Source organism: Episyrphus balteatus, chromosome 1 (assembly GCF_945859705.1).
Source record: "Episyrphus balteatus chromosome 1, idEpiBalt1.1, whole genome shotgun sequence".
Classification (NCBI taxonomy): domain Eukaryota; kingdom Metazoa; phylum Arthropoda; class Insecta; order Diptera; family Syrphidae; genus Episyrphus; species Episyrphus balteatus.
In genome coordinates this window covers 24,008,798-24,027,467 of record NC_079134.1, presented here as the reverse complement: position 1 = coordinate 24,027,467, position 18,670 = coordinate 24,008,798, and the positions used below count along the sequence as shown (strand labels likewise).

At 29.4% G+C, this 18,670-nt stretch overlaps 1 protein-coding gene across 1 annotated transcript in view; it reads left to right on the top strand.

Moving 5' to 3' along the window:
• LOC129905777 (uncharacterized) overlaps window positions 1–10,084 on the top strand; it is a 46,771-nt gene extending 36,687 nt beyond the window's left edge. The window contains exon 3 of the mRNA XM_055981346.1: window positions 9,866–10,084. Within this exon, the coding sequence (XP_055837321.1) occupies window positions 9,866–10,077 (212 nt within the window). The 3' untranslated portion in view covers window positions 10,078–10,084. The remainder of the gene's footprint in view (window positions 1–9,865) is intronic.
• The last annotated feature ends 8,586 nt before the right edge of the window (window positions 10,085–18,670 follow it).

Below are 18,670 nucleotides of genomic sequence, written 5' to 3'. Positions count from 1 at the left end.
ATAATACTCTTATAAGTTGGGGACAATCCACCATGTAAACGAATTCATAATTAATTTAGCGGAAAAAAGTATCTATTAGTCGTCTTTTATTTTTTTCATGATGCCAAAGCCGCACTCTGTCCACTAAATAGCTAAATCGCTTGCTGTACAACTTAATTAGTTGGAAAATGGCTGAAATGTTGGCAGATACGGTTTTTCGATTCTCGCGCAAAACTACTTCGTTATTTTGTGGAAATGCACATGGATGCACGTTTGGTTATTTATTTAGCTTTTTTTTTTGTTTTCAATTTTTTTTTTTTTTTTAATTTGATGAATTTAATTCATGTTTGGATAGTTGATATTGTAATTTTGCTAATTAATGAGAATGACCGTTCTAGATAGATTTAATTTGGAGTGAGTTTGAGGTTTAAAAGTAAAATTTTCAATTTTGTATTGATTTTAAAAGTGTAGTTTTAAACTGTCACTTTGGCGTATGTGGAACATTCTTTTTTTTGAACAAAACTTTTTTATGGTAAAAAAATGTTTGTGACCCTTTGAGTTTTTTAAAGTAATACTTCTTTTCGGAGACTAATCTTTTACAGTGAAAGGACATGACCCATTTTTGGGCCCAGGGCGCACACTAACGAGACTAGATAGTATCAAAAAAAAGCTTATATTGAGCTATACCTATTAGTGAGCCAAATATTTTCAAAATTGGTTTCGGGGATTTCGAGATATTTGAGTCTGAAGTTGAGGACGAAAAAATCAGAAAAATCTGATTTTTTCGAAACAAATCTTCATAGCATCCGAAGTATATGGTTTTGTTTGAAGTAATGTAACCTTTATGTAAATGAAATAAGGTTATCAATTGAAGATTGCATTGGTGTAATAAAAGTGTATGTCATAACTTATTCTTTCGAGATATCAGTCGTAGAAATCAGTCTTAAGGAATTTTCTTCAAAAAAAGTCTTAGAACCATATATACAAAAATACTGAGCATAGGAAAAAGATATTAGTATCAGTCGAAAGGTATTATACTTAAACCTTTCATTTGGTTCCAAAACTGTTTTTGTTTCGAAAAAATCCGATTTTTCTGATTTTTTGTCCCAAACTTCAGACTCAAATATCTCTAAATCACAAAAACCAATTTTGAAAATATTTGGCTCAATAATTAGAGCTCAATATAAGCTTTTATTTGATACTAGCCTCGTTGGTGTACGCCCAGGGCCCAGGCTCCATAGAAAAATTGGTCATCTATTTGACAAGAATTTCAAAGGGATAAACTAGTAGCACCATCTAGTTTTCAAAGAAAAATTTCTTTTATCGATATTACCTAATTAACTCAGCGACTACAACATACGCATTTCTATTTTGTGAAGCTGCTTAACTGCTCCTGTTGCCTTTGTCACCTTTGTGGCTTATTTCGCTCTTGTCTATGTTATCGCTTTCTACTGCTCTAGTTGCAAACACTTTTACAAAATGGCCTATCTAGTAGCGCAATAAAATAAAATAAAACTAGGAATAGCAAACGGAATTTCTCTGAGTGTGAAGTATAAATTCGATCGCGTGTTTGAACGCTAATTTGACGTTATAAAGTCTTATAAATCGATGAACCCTGCCTGATAACATGAAAAAGCATAACTCAACCTCACGTTCCACTTCCCACAATTTCATCTTATAGGCCAAGTCAAGGTCAATGTGTTAAAAAATTATTTTTGAAACGGTTAGTCGTAGAAAGTTCTTTTTGTTAGAAGAATGCAGAAATGGTTGCAAAATTAAAAAAAAAAAATTTAATACTGAGTTATGAACGGTTTTTTTTTATTTAAAACTATGCAAGGGGTAGTTTTTTTAAAAACACCTTTTTTTAGGAGCTTTTTTTAGTGTTTTTTTTAATTTATTTTTAAGGAGTTTTCGAAAGCTTACATAAAATCTTAAACTCAATTATATTTCAAGGTAAGATTGATTTAGGTACGTGTGCAAAAAATTGGATTTCTAACATAATATTTCACCGAATAACGGGAAAAACTGTATATTTTTTTGCCCCAAGTTTTGAAAGTTTTTATTTATACAATTTTTTTATTTTGATGCATAGATGGATGAAATTAATAAAAAAGATAAAAAAAACATCAAGAAGGACGCTATTTGTATGAAATTTCCAATATTTTAATAGTAACATTTTTAGATAACAAGAAAAAAATATGCTCGTTTTTTTGACATGAAATAATCACAGTAAAATATAAAAAATAGGCTTAGAGAAAAAAAGATATATATATTTTTTCCTAAGAGAATTGAATTAGGTTTCATTTTAAAGAGCTGTTTTTCCAGTTGTTTGATTGGTTAAAAAAAATATTGAAGAAATTCCAAAGGCTCCAATCAACCTACTCCTTCACACTAGGTTCACGAAATTCTACCGCTTAAACAAATAGCTTTAGGCTAACCAATATTTTGCAAATACTTATTTTTCTGAATTGATTTGATGTATTTTATTTAAATGATTGACAAGAGGTAGGGTTATAAAATAACAAATGTACTGTAGAGTTTTTCAAAGAAAAAATATGTTACTCATACGCCATAGTGACCAGTGAAAATACTGATATACTTAAAAAGAATGTGTCTTAGACACAATTGTAGTTTATCTTTATATTGGAAATATGAAAAGAAACATGAAATGAGTAGCTATTCAAGTTCAAGATTATTTTTTTGAAGTGAAAACTTCTTTAGTATCGTAGTGATTTGAAACAAAATGAAATGGAAAAAGCGACAAGAAAAATTATTTGATTATAACTTGTTCTTTTTTTTTTTGTAGATAGATAAATGAAATTTATACTGTAGATAGGTAATTAAATAAACTATAATTTTGCAGAATTTCATATTCCAAATCCTTAGATTACGGTAAAAAGATTTTCTTTTTCTAAACACATTATATCTTTTGATCTAGAGCACATACAATTTTCATATTTTTATTTCATATATCACACATAACGGCACGTGCTCTACAAATTACAAAATCTTAAATTGGAAAACTTGAAAAATACCTCAAAACACCTGTGGAAATCTGTTGCCGGTGGCCAGCCACCAGTGGTTGGCTTTAAAAATTCTTCCTTTTTTTGTAGACATGACAGGAATATAATTGAATCATCATATAAAAGGTGAAATAATAAGCTTTCAAATGGTATTAAATTTTTAATAGGTTGCTATATAAAAAAAATGAATTTAAAGGTGATGGAATAAAAAAAGGTAGATTTTTTCTATTTTTTTTTTTTTTTTTTTTGAAAGAAAAATGATTTTTTAAGGTTTCACTTCTACCACGTGTGAATTGCACACATGATTTTTTTTTCATATATAAGTAATGGTATTCATTGAAAGAACCAGTAAATAATTATGCTATTAAACATAAAGGCTTCCTCCAAAATACATCTGCATTTCACGACACCGAAAATATAATTACGAGACGGTTTACGTATGACGGGCACACATTCACCAAATGATGGATTCTCATACTTTGTGTGCCTATTGCGAGCAGAAAAATCCAGATTTGAAACTAATAACAAACTTCAATATGATTGGAGATTGGTAAAGTTAAAATGCGCTACCATTTATCAAATTTAAATTAGCTTGTCAGGGAGTTAAAAAGTCTAAATCTATCCGCCATTTTATATTTATTTCCATTATCTCTATGTGCCCGCCTTGAATAAGATATGTAAGCGCAGTGGTGTGACTTATCGACGTTAAATTCTAATCTCAACTACCAGCGGCTCCACACGTAAAGCCTATGCAATCCCCAATAACACTTAATAATGACTTTAACTGTTCGCTAGTTTTAACTATCTTAACTATCCAAGTTAACTCCCTACTCTTACTCTGAAAACTAAATTACTTCCATTGATTAATAGTTTCAAAACATTTTTCTAACACTTCTCCCAAATCTCTAATAAAATGTGTGTCAAAAATTGGTATCATATTTCATCAAAGACTTGTCGATTATCGAATTCATAACTCAAAACGCCTCAAGAAATATCTGTGTATTTGACTGGTCAATTTTTCATTATATGTACACCAAGAACTTGACGCATTAAAATATTATTGCGGATCCTGCGGCGGGTGAACTGTCACCGTTTGGTCATTTATCCAAATCGCAAACACCGCACAAAACCGTGTGCAAATACTCTCGGACAGTTCACATCAGGTGGTAAGGTATTTGTTAAGCTGCGTGTTTCTCTTCTTTCAAAATGCATATATTCTCTATAGTTGTTTGTTGTTGTAGCTAGCACTTGTGCGAATAAAATCCAATGAAATCTATCTGAATAGGTTCAAGGTTATTTATAATGCGAATCGGGGACCACTTGAAATCAAATAAATTTGACATACAAGCTTAGCTAAAAAAAAAAAAATAAAAAAAAAATAAACAACAGCAACGACAGTCGTCGTATAGCTCGTAACAGCATCAACAGCAAACACAAATTACATTCGCAGAGCGAATTTATCGATCGGCATGTATTCCAAATCAGAAAGTTGCGCTGCCGCCGCGCGCAGTTGCACCACAACTCAGCACAATCGCCTGCGTCGCGTTGTCGTTTCGTCGTCATCATATTATCGTCTACCAACACTAGATTTGTGCGAGATAGAATCTCATAGATACGATATACGCACCAGATCCATCGCTTTGCATTATGCGTCCGACACTTTTGTGCGACACAACTAAGCCGTATACCTACATAGATAAAATTTGCGGCACCGCACAGTTGTAGGCATATTGTATAGATACCTCACAGATGGTATCGTTAGAATAAGCCATTTTAATAACCCCCCTGGGAGGGGCGTCTTATAATACACACACCAACATAAAAAGTCCACATATCTGTTAGATACAAAACTTTTTGAAGAAAACAAGAAAATAATTTCCACAATCATTTTGGCTAGGTGCAATTTCTGTTTTTTTTTTTTTTTCTTTAGTTAAATGCACCCTCATCGTGTGAGGAGGGGGGCTGGTAGAGGGTTGGGTTGGTGAATATTGGAATTTATTTCAAATTGTTTTCGCATTCGTGTCTTTAAACAGATTTATGTTTATACGAATAAAAATGTTCAACTGGTTAAGTTATTTGAACAGTTTTTTGGGTGAGTTGTGTTTTGTTTTTTTCGAGATATAGACCATAAATCTCGAAAAGGAAAATAAATTAAAAAAAAAATAGATTTCTTAGCAAAACATAGACCAGTTTTGTGATTAAACATTGAAAATTTGTTTCGTTATAGAACTCCTGTGGGTTTTCCACTTTATATGCGTCAAAGTAAAATAACAAATATTTCATAGTTCAACATGGCGTTGTACTCATTTATTACAAAATGTCGTCTGTAAGAAACTGTAGGAATAATTAAGAAATATAAGACAACAAAATAATAGAAATAAAAAAATGTAAGAATTTGAAAATGTTCATAAAATTTATTACAATTTTGTTGCAAAATTTAAAACATTAAAAAATATGATAAAGGCTCTGATTTGTATGTTTTTATCTTTATAGAAGGATTCTTTAAGGTAATCTAGACAATTTTTCAAATTGCCGAAGGGGAATATAACCCCCTCCTGCACGATTTTTTTCTTATCTTAACCCAACCTACACTCTCTAGCTTTTTTGCACCTGAATCACCCTGTATAAAAAATTTCAAACATTTAAAAAAAAAAAAAATTAGTATGTCATTAAAAACATAATAAAAATTTATATACATAAAAATAAAATTGTAAGAAAAACATTTATCTGTTAAAAAAAAAAACAAATTTGTATTTTTTTTTTCAAATCCAAATTTAAAGAAAATAATTTCAGTGATGGCTTGGCTGTAGCTCAAGTAAAAGACAGACAAAACTATACGAAACCCACTTTTTTCTCATTCGCTATCATCGAAAGGACAAGTTTAGTTCATATCCAATTCAAAGACATTTAAAAAATATTCGTTTTATATTGTGAGATAAATAAAAACCACGACTGGGTCGCATGTACTTGCTCAAGTATTTCAAAGTATCTACCTCCTTTATGATTTTTAACAAAATTGCGTTAACAATTAAACAAAACAATTTTATCAAAATCATTAGAACCGTTTTTGAGAAAATTGCAACATGTCGAAATTGTTCTATGAGAGGTGCACGTTCTAAAAACAATATATTAAAAAATAAAAAAATGAACCTTTGAATTTTCCAAAAACCTACCTACCTACCTGAAGAACCACAGCACGGACCGACACACTTTTGGACATAATTGTAATGTTGATATGAATCGAATATAGAATACAAGATGGATTGTCTTTCACTCAATACTTTTTGAAAAAAAAAAAAAAAAATTAATTTTTAAATAAAATTGAGTTAAAAATAGGTGAATTTCTATGCGGAAATAACATTTTTAAGTTTTGTACCAAACTTCAAATAAAAGCATTTTAAAGTGCTTTTTTTAACAAGGCACAGGGATTCAATGTAGGTACAGATGATGTTATTGCACATAACTAAAAAGTTTTTTGCTACATACCACTTTTCTAAAAAAATGTACTTTTTTCCAGTCACCAGAACATACGACTCTTTATTGTCTTGACCAAATCCACCAAAATCTCTCGTACCTCTTAATTTATAAAAAATAATGCACAGGTGATAAGACTGCATTTGATATAGCTATCTACATTTCTATTGTGATGGTCCATGTGTCATAGAAAATTGCCATAATTTTTTTTTGCATTTTTACATCTCATGATAACAAGAAAAATTACTTTTTTTATTTCTTTTTCAGGAGTCCAATAAAGTGAATAAAAACACCCTCAAGCATTTTTAAAATGTTTATTTTTTTTCGAAAAGAAGCTTTAGAAAGTTTTATTTAGGCCTTAAATACGCCGTTTTTTATATTAAATTTAACCGTTCACTGTGGTGTATGCGTAACATTTCATACTATTCCAAAAACAAACTATTTACCTATTATTTTTTTTCTATTTCTCTCACCGAAACAAGCTTTTTGCCACAACAACAAAAATATAGTTTTCTATATGTTTTTTATATGCTGAACTCGATTCTGAAGTTAGAAAATGTTTATTGGCCTCTGTTTTTGAAATATTACCTACTGTTAGAAAATGCCGAAAAACGTCATTTTGGCTGTTTTCGAGGTTATGTTTTATGTGGGGTAATTCATTATGAAAAAATTTTTAACGGTATCTATAAAAACTGGTTTTATTCTTCCAAAAAATGTTTAAATCTTTCCGATATCTCTTCTACTGCCCGAGATATTTAAAATTTAAGGAATGGTCTTTGACTCAGAAACAGCACTGGCCAAACAAATTAAACTTTTTTTGCCACAAGAACCAAAATATACTTTTCTAAAGGTTTTTGGGTTGCTGAACTCGAATCCGCAATCAGAAAAATTCTATTGACCTCCGTTCTTGAAATATTACCGTTATAAAATGCAAAAAAAGATTTTCTTTTGGTTCTTGTGGCAAAAATTTTATGACCAGGGACTTAAACTTTAGATTAAATTTAGTTTCTCTTTGGCTTACTAACTGAAATTTAAGATATTTCGAGCAATAAAAGAGATATTGGGAAAATTTAAACAGTTTCTGAAAGAAGAATATTTGTTTTTATAATCACAGGTACAAATTTGTTTATAATGAATTACCCCTTTTAAAATCAGAAGGTAGAAAACAGCCGAAATGACGTTTTTCAGCATTTTATAACGGTAATATCTGAAAAACGGAGGCCAATCAAATTTTTTTCACTTCAGATTCGAGTTCAGCATATCAAAAACCTATAGAAAAGTATATCTTGGTTCTTGTGGCAAAAAAAAAGTTCAATTTTGTTGACCAGTGAAAGTAAAATTCATTAACCTTTGTTTAACCTTCACTAGTCTGTACAAAAATCGAATTATAAATTATTTTGGGAAAAGAAATAGGGTAAGGTGGTACAAGAGTGCGCATTTTAGACAAAACACCAAATAAAACAATAACAAAAAGAATTTAACTACTTTTTTTTAGATATACGAGTATTTTTTAGTTTATAATCAAAGCAACGAAAAAAACTCAAAACTTAGCGGCTTAGTTTGTAAGAGTGCGCAGCTGTGCGCACAGGTGTAAGTTCGCACAAAAATCGTAAATAAAACTGCCTATCTTTAAATAAACAGAGTATTTATCGACACATCACTCCTTGCATGAGGAACAATCTATTTAGCCTTCGATTAATGGTCCCGAGAAAATTTCGACATTTCCTATAGTTACTTTCATTCGCTTGTTTTTTGTAAAACTTGTATTTGGTTTCTTTTTGGTAGGAATTGCTTTTTCTAGCTGCTGCTTGCTAGTATATGGACAAATGCCAGTTACTTTGAAGCCTTGGATAGCATTAACTGCCCTTATAACCGGCGTAGTTTAGCGGAAAATTTAATTTGTTTGGCAAGAAAATTTAGAAAAAAAAGAGCTTTAAAACTTAAACTTAACTAGCACCTCTGTTTAAAAACATATTTGCATGAAATTTTGAGAGCAGATCAAACTCACTTAGCTCTTTCCAAATAAGTGCATTTAGTCCAATATTCCCTTTCAAATCGTAGAAAATCGGAATAATTAAAGCTTAAAAGTAAGCAACACAAATTATCAGTTCTTAAAATTAGTTTTTTTTTTTTTAATCTGCAAATCAAAGTCTGAACCAAAACTCTGGTCCGTCCTATTTACACCTTACTCTAAAAATATACAACTCCTACACCTCCTACAGCTCCATTCATCGGAATCTTTTATCTTTTTCAGTTTCGCTTTATTTTGAATTTATTTCATAATTTTTATCAAAAACCTGCCCTAACATAACCTAACCAGCATTTAAACCCACTAAAAATCCACCCACAAAATGTTGTTGAATGATATCTTAAAAAAAGATAAGAAATCTTTTGCAATTGCAAACATATTTATACACTGCGTTACACCTCAAAATAACCAAACAGTCAACAAAAATAAAAAAAAAACTTCCATTAATGACCTCATAATAGTTAGTTCCCACATTTTTGTTTGGCATTAAATATACATATAAAAATATAGCAATTTATATATAAATAAAAATTGTACCTAATCCAATATATCTTTAAGAGATAGAGACCCAATAGAGCCGGCATCGAATAGTATAAATTGAATTTAAACATTGAATTGGCCACCACCATCTTATAACACTCGTTTCTATAGGTTTTTTTTTTTTTTATTTTTTTATTTTTCATGAAGCCCAAACTGAAAAAAAAAAAGATGCGGGTTGTTTCCAAACACACAAAAAAAAACTATCTTACACAGAGCTTAACCAGCCTGATGCTTAAATCGATTTCAAACGTTTTCTAGATAGATTTTTATCGGTAGCCGGTCGGCCAGCCAACGACGACGACAAATACGGCAAAGAAATATGCGTAACTATACGCAGATGCCAATCTCCACATAATCTCGCCAGTTACGACTTACCTACCAAGAGTCTATGCCGAGATGCAATTGCATTTAAAATATCTTTCCAGTTTATCTTTTTTTTATTTTTTTTTTTATTGAATTGCCTTAGCTATAGCACTCCTATAGAACTGATATGAAGCAGTGGCAAGTGGCAATCGATTTATAAAAAAAAAAAAAAAACGAAACCAAACGAAACAACCAAACGACCATATAGATGTAATTTAATTTGAAAATTTATTAAAAATCAAATTGGTAATTCTTTTCATGTATAATTAGCTTGCATGCCACCTTCTTTCTTAAGTGGTATCCCCTTAAGTTAACTTATGGAGGTATTTTCATTTTTATATTATTGCCAATTTGATATAAAAATTATTAATAATTGAGACATCTCTGAGAGAGATCTGACTAAAAAGATATTTTAACTTAACAACTGTGCAATTTTTTTTTTTTTTTGTCTTTGCAGTTTATGGCAAGCAAGTTATTTCCCGTTCATGTTTCTATGAGGACATTGATGAGCCAGCGGATAGATGTTCACGTGACACAACTTCATCTTATGTCCGAACGTTGTACTGCCGGACGTGTACCACCGATGGCTGCAATGGATCCAGTGGAATTCTACCAATTGTGGCGTTGGTGCTTGCACCTATTGCATTAATTAAATTAATATTAATCTAAAAAAAAATATAGATGAGTGAATAATTCATATAAATCCATCAGAGAGCAATAAGTTAAGCAAACGATAAATAAAAAAAAAAATGTAAACGAATTAATTTGTATTTGTTTTTTTTTTCTGTGTTTTATGTAATTTTTTGAAAAAAAAAAATGTAATAATTTGTTACGCCAATATTATTAGATTTTTATTATATGAATAACTTAAATGTTTTGGGGAAAACTTTGTACTTTGTAAAAAAAAAAGAATAAAAAAAAAAATAATAATAACACTGGTTTACAAGGGTTTTGTTGCCGAAACAAAAATATACTTTTCTGAAGGTGTGCTGAACTCGAATACGAAGTCAGAAACAACTAATTAGTGGAGTAACTAAAGCTCAAAAATTGGCAATATTAGGGAACCTGGCCGAACAGCTTAGATTTTGATGATCTTTTTTTTCAAACGTCGGTAATTAAAAATACTTTAAAGTCTATAGATTTAAAATTGCCGGTGTTGCCGTTTTGATTTTTTAAATTTAATTGAAGATTTTTGTGAACAAAAACAAATTTTTTTCAAAAATTTTTCTTAAATTTCAAAAATTAATTGATGCCAAAAGATTGTCTAGGAAATTCAAGGAAAAAAAATATATAGGAGTGAGGGACAATCTTCCATAGTTCAAGCGATAGATGCAATTTTCTTATTAATTGACTTCAAACACAAAAAAAAATATTTGAACACAACGGCAACACCTACAATATTCAAATATACATTTTTTAAAAGCTAGAAGCTTAGTAATATATGTAAAATTAAAATTAAGTTAATTGAATGAACGGCTTTTGAAAGAATGGTAATTGAACTCAGATTTTGAAAAAAAAAATTATTGAACAAATTTTAACATGTCGTTTTTTAAACTTGGTCGTAATATAAAATGCATTTATTTTCAAATTTTTTTGGCTGCATTTATTATGATTTCAAATTATAAAAGGAAATGTCAATATGTATTACGGTTTATGAAAAAAATTAAAAAGTATTTCATTTTCGAAGAACTTTTTTTAATAAAAGTTTTGAAAAAAAATGTAACTTATTTTTTTTTAAAGTTCAACATCTAAACATAAAATTATTTTTTATTCATTTAATAACCCTTACTGTCGAAAGTTAAATAGCAAAAATTTAAAGTTCCTATTTACCACAGTCTTTGAGAAAATTAATTATTTCAATGCAAAAATTCAGTTTTAATAAAAAAAAACCATTGAAATTGAAGTAATTTTTCATTTTTTTTTCAAAAGTGTGATATATTTTACCTTTTTTGCTTCGAAATTCAACTGATAATATTTATGGGCAAAAATTTTTTTTAAATAAATTCATATTTTATTAGAAAAAGTTTGGAAAAAAGTCATTTAAAATTTTTCTAATAACATTTTTTTTTTTTAATTCTGAGTTTGAGGACCATTTTTTCAAAAAGTCTTGATTAAATTTAGTGGATTTAAATTTAAGAGATAAGAATGAGCTTCTGGCTTTTTAAAAATGTATTTTAAAATATTGTAGGTGTTGCCGTTGCATTCAAAATATTTTTTTTGTGTTTGAGGTCAGAATGTTAGAAAATTGCATTTATCGCTTTAAAGATGGAAGATTGTCCCTTACTGCCTTTTATATATTTTCCTTAAATTACCTAGAGAATCTTTTACTATCATTTGTTTTATGAAATTTAAGCAAAAAAAATGGTTTTGTTAAAAAAAAAATTAATTTTAATTTTAAAAAACAATACGGCAACACCGGCAATTTTTAATCTATAGACTTTAAAGTAATTTTAATTACCTACGTTTGAAAAAAAAAATTGTCAAAATCAGAGCTGTTCGGCCGGGTTCCCTAATAATTTGCTTTAGTTACTCTACTAAATCAGCTCCCGTTTTTGAGATATTACCGTTAGAAAATGCAAAAAAACGTTTTTTGAGTTCTTCGGACTTTATTCTTTTGTATAAGGAAAATAGTTTGAGCATATTTATTAATAGTTACTATAAGAACTGTTTTCCATCTTTCGATACCTGTTTAAATCTTTTCAATATCTTTTGTATTTCCCGAGATATCTTAAAATGAAAAAAAGGCAGTTAAAAAAGATAGCGGAAAGATTTTAACAGATTTAAAAAGGTGGAAAATAGTTCTTATAAAAACCGTTACTAAATTTGCTCTAACAATTTTCCTTATATAAAAGAATAAGGTCCGAATTACTGCGTTTTCTAACGGCAATATTTCAAAAACGGGAGCTGATTAATTTTTTTTGACTTCGTATTCGAGTTCAGCACACCGAAAACCTTCAGAAAAGTATATTTTTGTTTCGGCAACAAAAAAAAAAGTTAAATTTTGTTAACCAGTGTAATATAATCGAAATAAAAATGCGTGTTTTTAATTTTGTTGGTTTTCTCTTTTATTTTTTGTATACGTATAAGTGTCCTTGTAAGCTAGAATATTATTGATGTTTTTACACGATTTTTTTTTCTATATTTTTCATGGTAAAATATTAAATTGACAGCAATAATAAATAAAATAAATAAAAATCAAATCACATAGATATTTATTTTAAGTTTTTTTTTTTTTATTATTATTCAAATAAGCTTAAAAAAAAATTCTTATAATATGTAACATGTAACATAAATGTATCTTTTGTTAAAAAAAATCACAATTTTAAGAACAAAAACAAATAAAATGTCAAGATAAACTGGTTGGTTTTTTGTTTTTATATGAAATGTAAAATTTAAATTTATTAATGGTAAGTTTTGTTCTCATGTAAAATTTTTAATGTTAGCACAGCAAGAACAATTTGCTGAACATAAAAAAAAAAAAATACTAAATAGTTTGAGATTAAAAATGTCACGAGATCGTTAGTCTTTTATAAAGTAGACTGAGGTCAAAGTAATGGTTTATTTGAGAAACTTCTGAAAGTTTCATACTAATTGTTTTCAAGACTCAGCTTAGTTTAATAAAAAAAAAAAAATAATTTAAAATTAACATTTTCCAACACTCCTGCTCAACTTATATTTAACTTAATGAATTCTTGTCCTGGTGCCTTTTGCTGGTATCTATCGTAAATTATGATTATTTACGACTTTTCAATAAGGCTTTGTCAGAGGATTTATATTCAATTACTTATGTTAATTTAGTTTATAGTCGTTTTTCGTTTGGAGCGCGGACAATATTTGACTTTTTTCAACCTGATTAAAGATTGTGGAATAGCCTATAACAGGGATGGAAAATGAAATTTTTTAATTTTACTGAAAATTTTATTTGTATTGTACTAAAATGGTATTGAAATATATTTTTCATACGAGAAATTAATTTAAAAATGTTTTATTTGCAAAAAACTCTTAAGTTTTCTATATACACTTCGTTATTTTCTGCGTAAGAGAGTAATTTTTATTTTATTTCGGTAAAAAATATATATGGGAAAAAGTTATTCACAGAAGACTACAAGAAGTATTAAAAAAAAAACAATAAAAAAAAAATGCAAAAATGTGGGGACCCAAAAATAAAATTGCAATTTTGGTTTCAAGATTACAATATTTTTACTGATAAATGTCGAAAAAATAGAACAGTTTCATCAGTTTTATCAATATAAATTTAAATATAATAAACAAATTGTAACATTTATTTTGATTATCAAATCTGAAATTTAATTAAACATAAAAATAGAGCTGTCGTTTGTTATTACTTTCGATTTCCTCTGTTTTTAAAATCTTAGATTACAAAAGAATTCTTTTGAGACAGATTCAAAATTGTATCGAATTCAGACAAATTGTATTTTTGTACTCGAGCAAACTCATTTGTATCGAATTCGATACAATTCTATCGACTTTTCCATGCCTGGCCTATAATATAATGTTCAGGATATCTACGATAAATTTATCCACAAATTTTTCTTAAAACAAAAACTTAAATATTTCACAAAAATCGACATATAAATAAATAGACATTAAACAATAGAGGATCATTATTTGGATCATTGGTGAACAAAAGGTTTAAACTCAGATTTTAAGTATAAATGCACATTTTGGGTCAGTATTAAAAATTAAACGAGTCTTTAAAAATATTTCAATTTGATAGGTTTTTTTTTAGGAGAAACAAATAATAATGTGTCTAGGATTTAAAACGGTACGAGTATATCTAATATAGTAAAATTTACCAGTTTATTATAAAAAATTGTATTTTTTTTATTATATATTGTATTGTTACGGTGACCATATTTCTGGAAGCGAAACCCGGGACAGATACAAAATTCGTTGGATAGTTTTGAAAATATTGATTTTTCAAAAAAAAAAATTAATTTTTTTAAATGAGTTTTCATAGTTTTTCCTTATTTTGATATCAAGATTTCCTAAACGATTTTATGGGAGCGTTTTTGTTGAAATCATTTAAGTCGTTTACGAAATCAGAAATCAAGAAAATAGTTTTATATTAATGTCTGTTAATAACTTCTAAAAAAATATTTTTTTTTTAAACAACATCGGGAGAGCTATTTTTTAACATTCAAATTTTATTTTACATAAATGTATCGTATAAAATTAATCTCTTTAAAGATTCAGCAACAAACGAAACCTTTAAATTTTGTACCATATACAGCCTTTCATTAAAAATATTAAAAAAAATTTTTTTTTTAAATTTTTTATTCAAATATAATATTTTATTGATTTTTAAAATTGTAACATTTTGTTCCCCGAAGTAGTTCATGCACTATACTGCCCATAATCTCGTAAAGGCCCTAACTACATTTTCTTACTTTTGAGTTATAGAGGGAAACAGTAAATCTAATGTCTCAATTATTTTTTGTTTTTAGGATCCTTATTGACCGCAAAATAGAAATAAAATTATCATTCTTGTAAAAAACAAAAAGTGTCGTTCGCTGAAGATGGTTTCGCTGTTAAGAACCGAAATGCATTCGATTTAAAATAAAATTCAAAATTGTTTTAATTTATAGACCGAGAGCCGACAGCATATTTTGGCAGTTTTGATATAACCGAAATTCGAGTGTGCACATATCTAGATATGCACCACAGTATGTGAACGGAACAAGTCTGGCAGTGATCTTTTTCAGCTTTCCCTTGCCAGACGCATCCAAAGTGCAGCAAAAAATCAATTTTTGGCGTTTTGGTATAACCGAATAAATGATACACCAAAAAATCATAAAAAATCCCCTGATTTCGAATCTGTGGGTACCGCAAGTTTCTTTTTCAGCTTTCCCCCCGCCAGACCGCTTTAAAGCATTTTTAAGTGCATTTTTCTAATAAAAAACCTAATTACTTATTTTCTGTTAGGTATAACCGTATGATGGTAACAAATTAATATTCTATGTCTATTCCAGGTCTAGAAAATATAATTTTTAGCCAGCTATTTTTCAGTCTTCCCTCTGCCAGACGCATCCAAAGTGCAGTCAAAAATCAACTTTTGGCGTTTTGCTAGGTATTACCCCAATAAATGATACACCAAAAAATCATAAAAAATCCCCGGATTTCAAAAATGTGGGTACCAGAAGTTTTTTTTTAGCTTTCGCCCCGCCAGACCGCTTTGAAGCATTTTGAAATGCATTTTTCTAATAAAAAACCTAATAGCTTATTTTGTGTTGGGTATACCTAACCGTATGATGGTAACAAATTAAAATTCTATGTCTATTCCTGGTTTAGAAAATATAAGTTTAAGCCAGATATTTTTCAGCCTTCCCTCTGCCAGACGCTCTTAAAGGTTTCCCAAAAACTGGTTTTTCCATAGAAAAAACACCTACACAGAGAAAAATATGACCCGCTAAAAACTAACAGATTGCCATATTGTTTTACCGTCCATACATTTCATAAGGAAATCTTATTAAAATCAAAGATTAATAAGGTTTTTTTAAGGAGATTTCTTATTATTTTTATAGAGAAAATCTTATTAAAATTTCACTGAAAAGTTGATTTTTTTTGCAACTTAGCACTAGAACAAAAATCGCGATCAATATTTTCATGGCAGGTTGGTTCAGGTGGTAAGGTGGGCGACTAATGATTTGAAGTTTCCAGTTCGATTCCCAGCCTGGTCATCGATTTTTTAATTTTTTTTGCAGATTTTAAAACAATAAGGAAAACCCGATTGTTTTAATAAGGTTTCCTTCTTGGATGAAAACCATAGAGAAATCTTATTGTTTTTGTTCTATTTTATGTGGTCTATTTTTCTCTGTGTAGTTTCTTTTTTTTTTCTTATAAAATTAAAATAATATTTTTTTGTAGTAAAGTAACCATATGATGGCCAAATATTAACTTTCTCTGCCTTTTCCTGATTTAGAAAATGTAAGTTTAAGCCAGTTTTGTTTCAGCCTACCCTCTGCCAGACGTCCTAAAAGGTATATCAATAGTACGGGAAAGTTAGATTTTGCTATATGGGGCATGGGGGTCTGGGAAAAAATCCGAAATGCATGTTGACTTCAGGGCTCGAAAGGCATAAAGACACGAGTCGTAAACCAAATTTTGTTCAATCGCACTAAGAGGCATTTGGCCGCCATTTTTTTTTTTAATACAAATTTTAGTTTTTCAAATAACTCGCGTATTTTTGAACCTACAAAAAAAACAATGTATGACAAACTTGAAATAATTTAATTTTCTACAATATAGGTATGTTAAATAACATTTTTCGATTATCCCTTTGGTTTAAAAGTTAGGGTGTTTTTTTTTTTAAACACGTCAAAAAGTGATTTTCTTATTTTTGTCATATCTCTTTTACTTGAGCGTTTTTTTTTTTAAATTTGTTCGTTGTAAAAGTTGTAGATCTTTTAATTACCTTCATTTGTTACAATATTGGTTTTTCGATTTGACAGACCGTTTTCGATCTGTAGGCAAAAAACTTCAAAAAATTGCAATTTTTTGTATAGGGACAAACAAAATGATTCTTGGTGCGGTTGTACAAAATGTGGTTTTAGACTCTTTCGATCCCTGGGTTTATGCTCTTTTAATCCCTGAAGACAAAATGCATTTCGGATTTTTTCCCAGACCCCTATGCCCCATATTACAAAATCTAACTTTCCCGTACTATTGAGATACATAACCTTTAAGGTTTAAGGGCGTCTGGCAGAGGGAAGGCTGAAAAATATCTGGCTTAAACTTATATTTTCTAAACCAGGAATAGACATAGAATTTTAATTTGTTACCATCATACGGTTAGGTATACCCAACACAAAATAAGCTATTAGGTTTTTTATTAGAAAAATGCATTTCAAAATGCTTCAAAGCGGTCTGGCGGGGCGAAAGCTAAAAAAAAACTTCTGGTACCCACATTTTTGAAATCCGGGGATTTTTTATGATTTTTTGGTGTATCATTTATTGGGGTAATACCTAGCAAAACGCCAAAAGTTGATTTTTGACTGCACTTTGGATGCGTCTGGCAGAGGGAAGACTGAAAAATAGCTGGCTAAAAATTATATTTTCTAGACCTGGAATAGACATAGAATATTAATTTGTTACCATCATACGGTTATACCTAACAGAAAATAAGTAATTAGGTTTTTTATTAGAAAAATGCACTTAAAAATGCTTTAAAGCGGTCTGGCGGGGGGAAAGCTGAAAAAGAAACTTGCGGTACCCACAGATTCGAAATCAGGGGATTTTTTATGATTTTTTGGTGTATCATTTATTCGGTTATACCAAAACGCCAAAAATTGATTTTTTGCTGCACTTTGGATGCGTCTGGCAAGGGAAAGCTGAAAAAGATCACTGCCAGACTTGTTCCGTTGACATACTGTGGTGCATATCTAGATATGTGCACACTCGAATTTCGGTTATATCAAAACTGCCAAAATATGCTGCCGGCTCTTAGACTATTAAAATCAAAAAGTTTGTTTTTTAATTTTATTTTATTATTGTTTTAATTTTATTTCTATTTTGCGGTCAATAAGGATCCTAAAAACAAAAAATAATTACTCAGACCACAAATTTGGCTAAGATATTTTGCAATTAAGTTGCAAATAAAATACAAAAACATGTTCATTTAGCATTAACATTAACCCTCTACTGCATACGAAGCCAAATATGGTTTTGTCTGTTTGTATGCACTTTTCTCTTCTCGGTCACAAAAAAATGGTAAAGATTAAATACAATCCTCTTCTTTGTGTTTCTGAAAACCCATAGAGATAGTTTTTTTCGTGTGTCCGACCCAAAATAAAGGTGTATTTTATGATCACAGGTGAGTCGATCAGTCGTGTACATTGAAATCGAAAATGTAGAATATATTCATACTTTAAGTGTTAATTACTGCGTTTGTTTGGAAAGTAAAGTGGAATTAAAAATTTATTTCTGATCGATTGTCTAATTGTGTATGCTATGAACCAATTTTTATTGTAAAAAAATTATTGGCCTGTTTTTGGGAGGGTAAAAAGTACGGAAGCCATATTTGGCTTCGTATGCATTAAGGGGTTCTAAATCTACACAATCTGTTTAATTTTTTTGTTGGAAAATTTTGTTTCTTTACATTGTTATTTTGCTGGGAAGCTATGTTTTACTTCAGAAATGGAGCCCCTTCGCTTTTAGAGACATTTTTCTCATGTTAACCCCATTTCCAGCGGCGTAACCACAAAAATTTTAGGGGGAGGGGGGCTCACCTATAATATTTTTC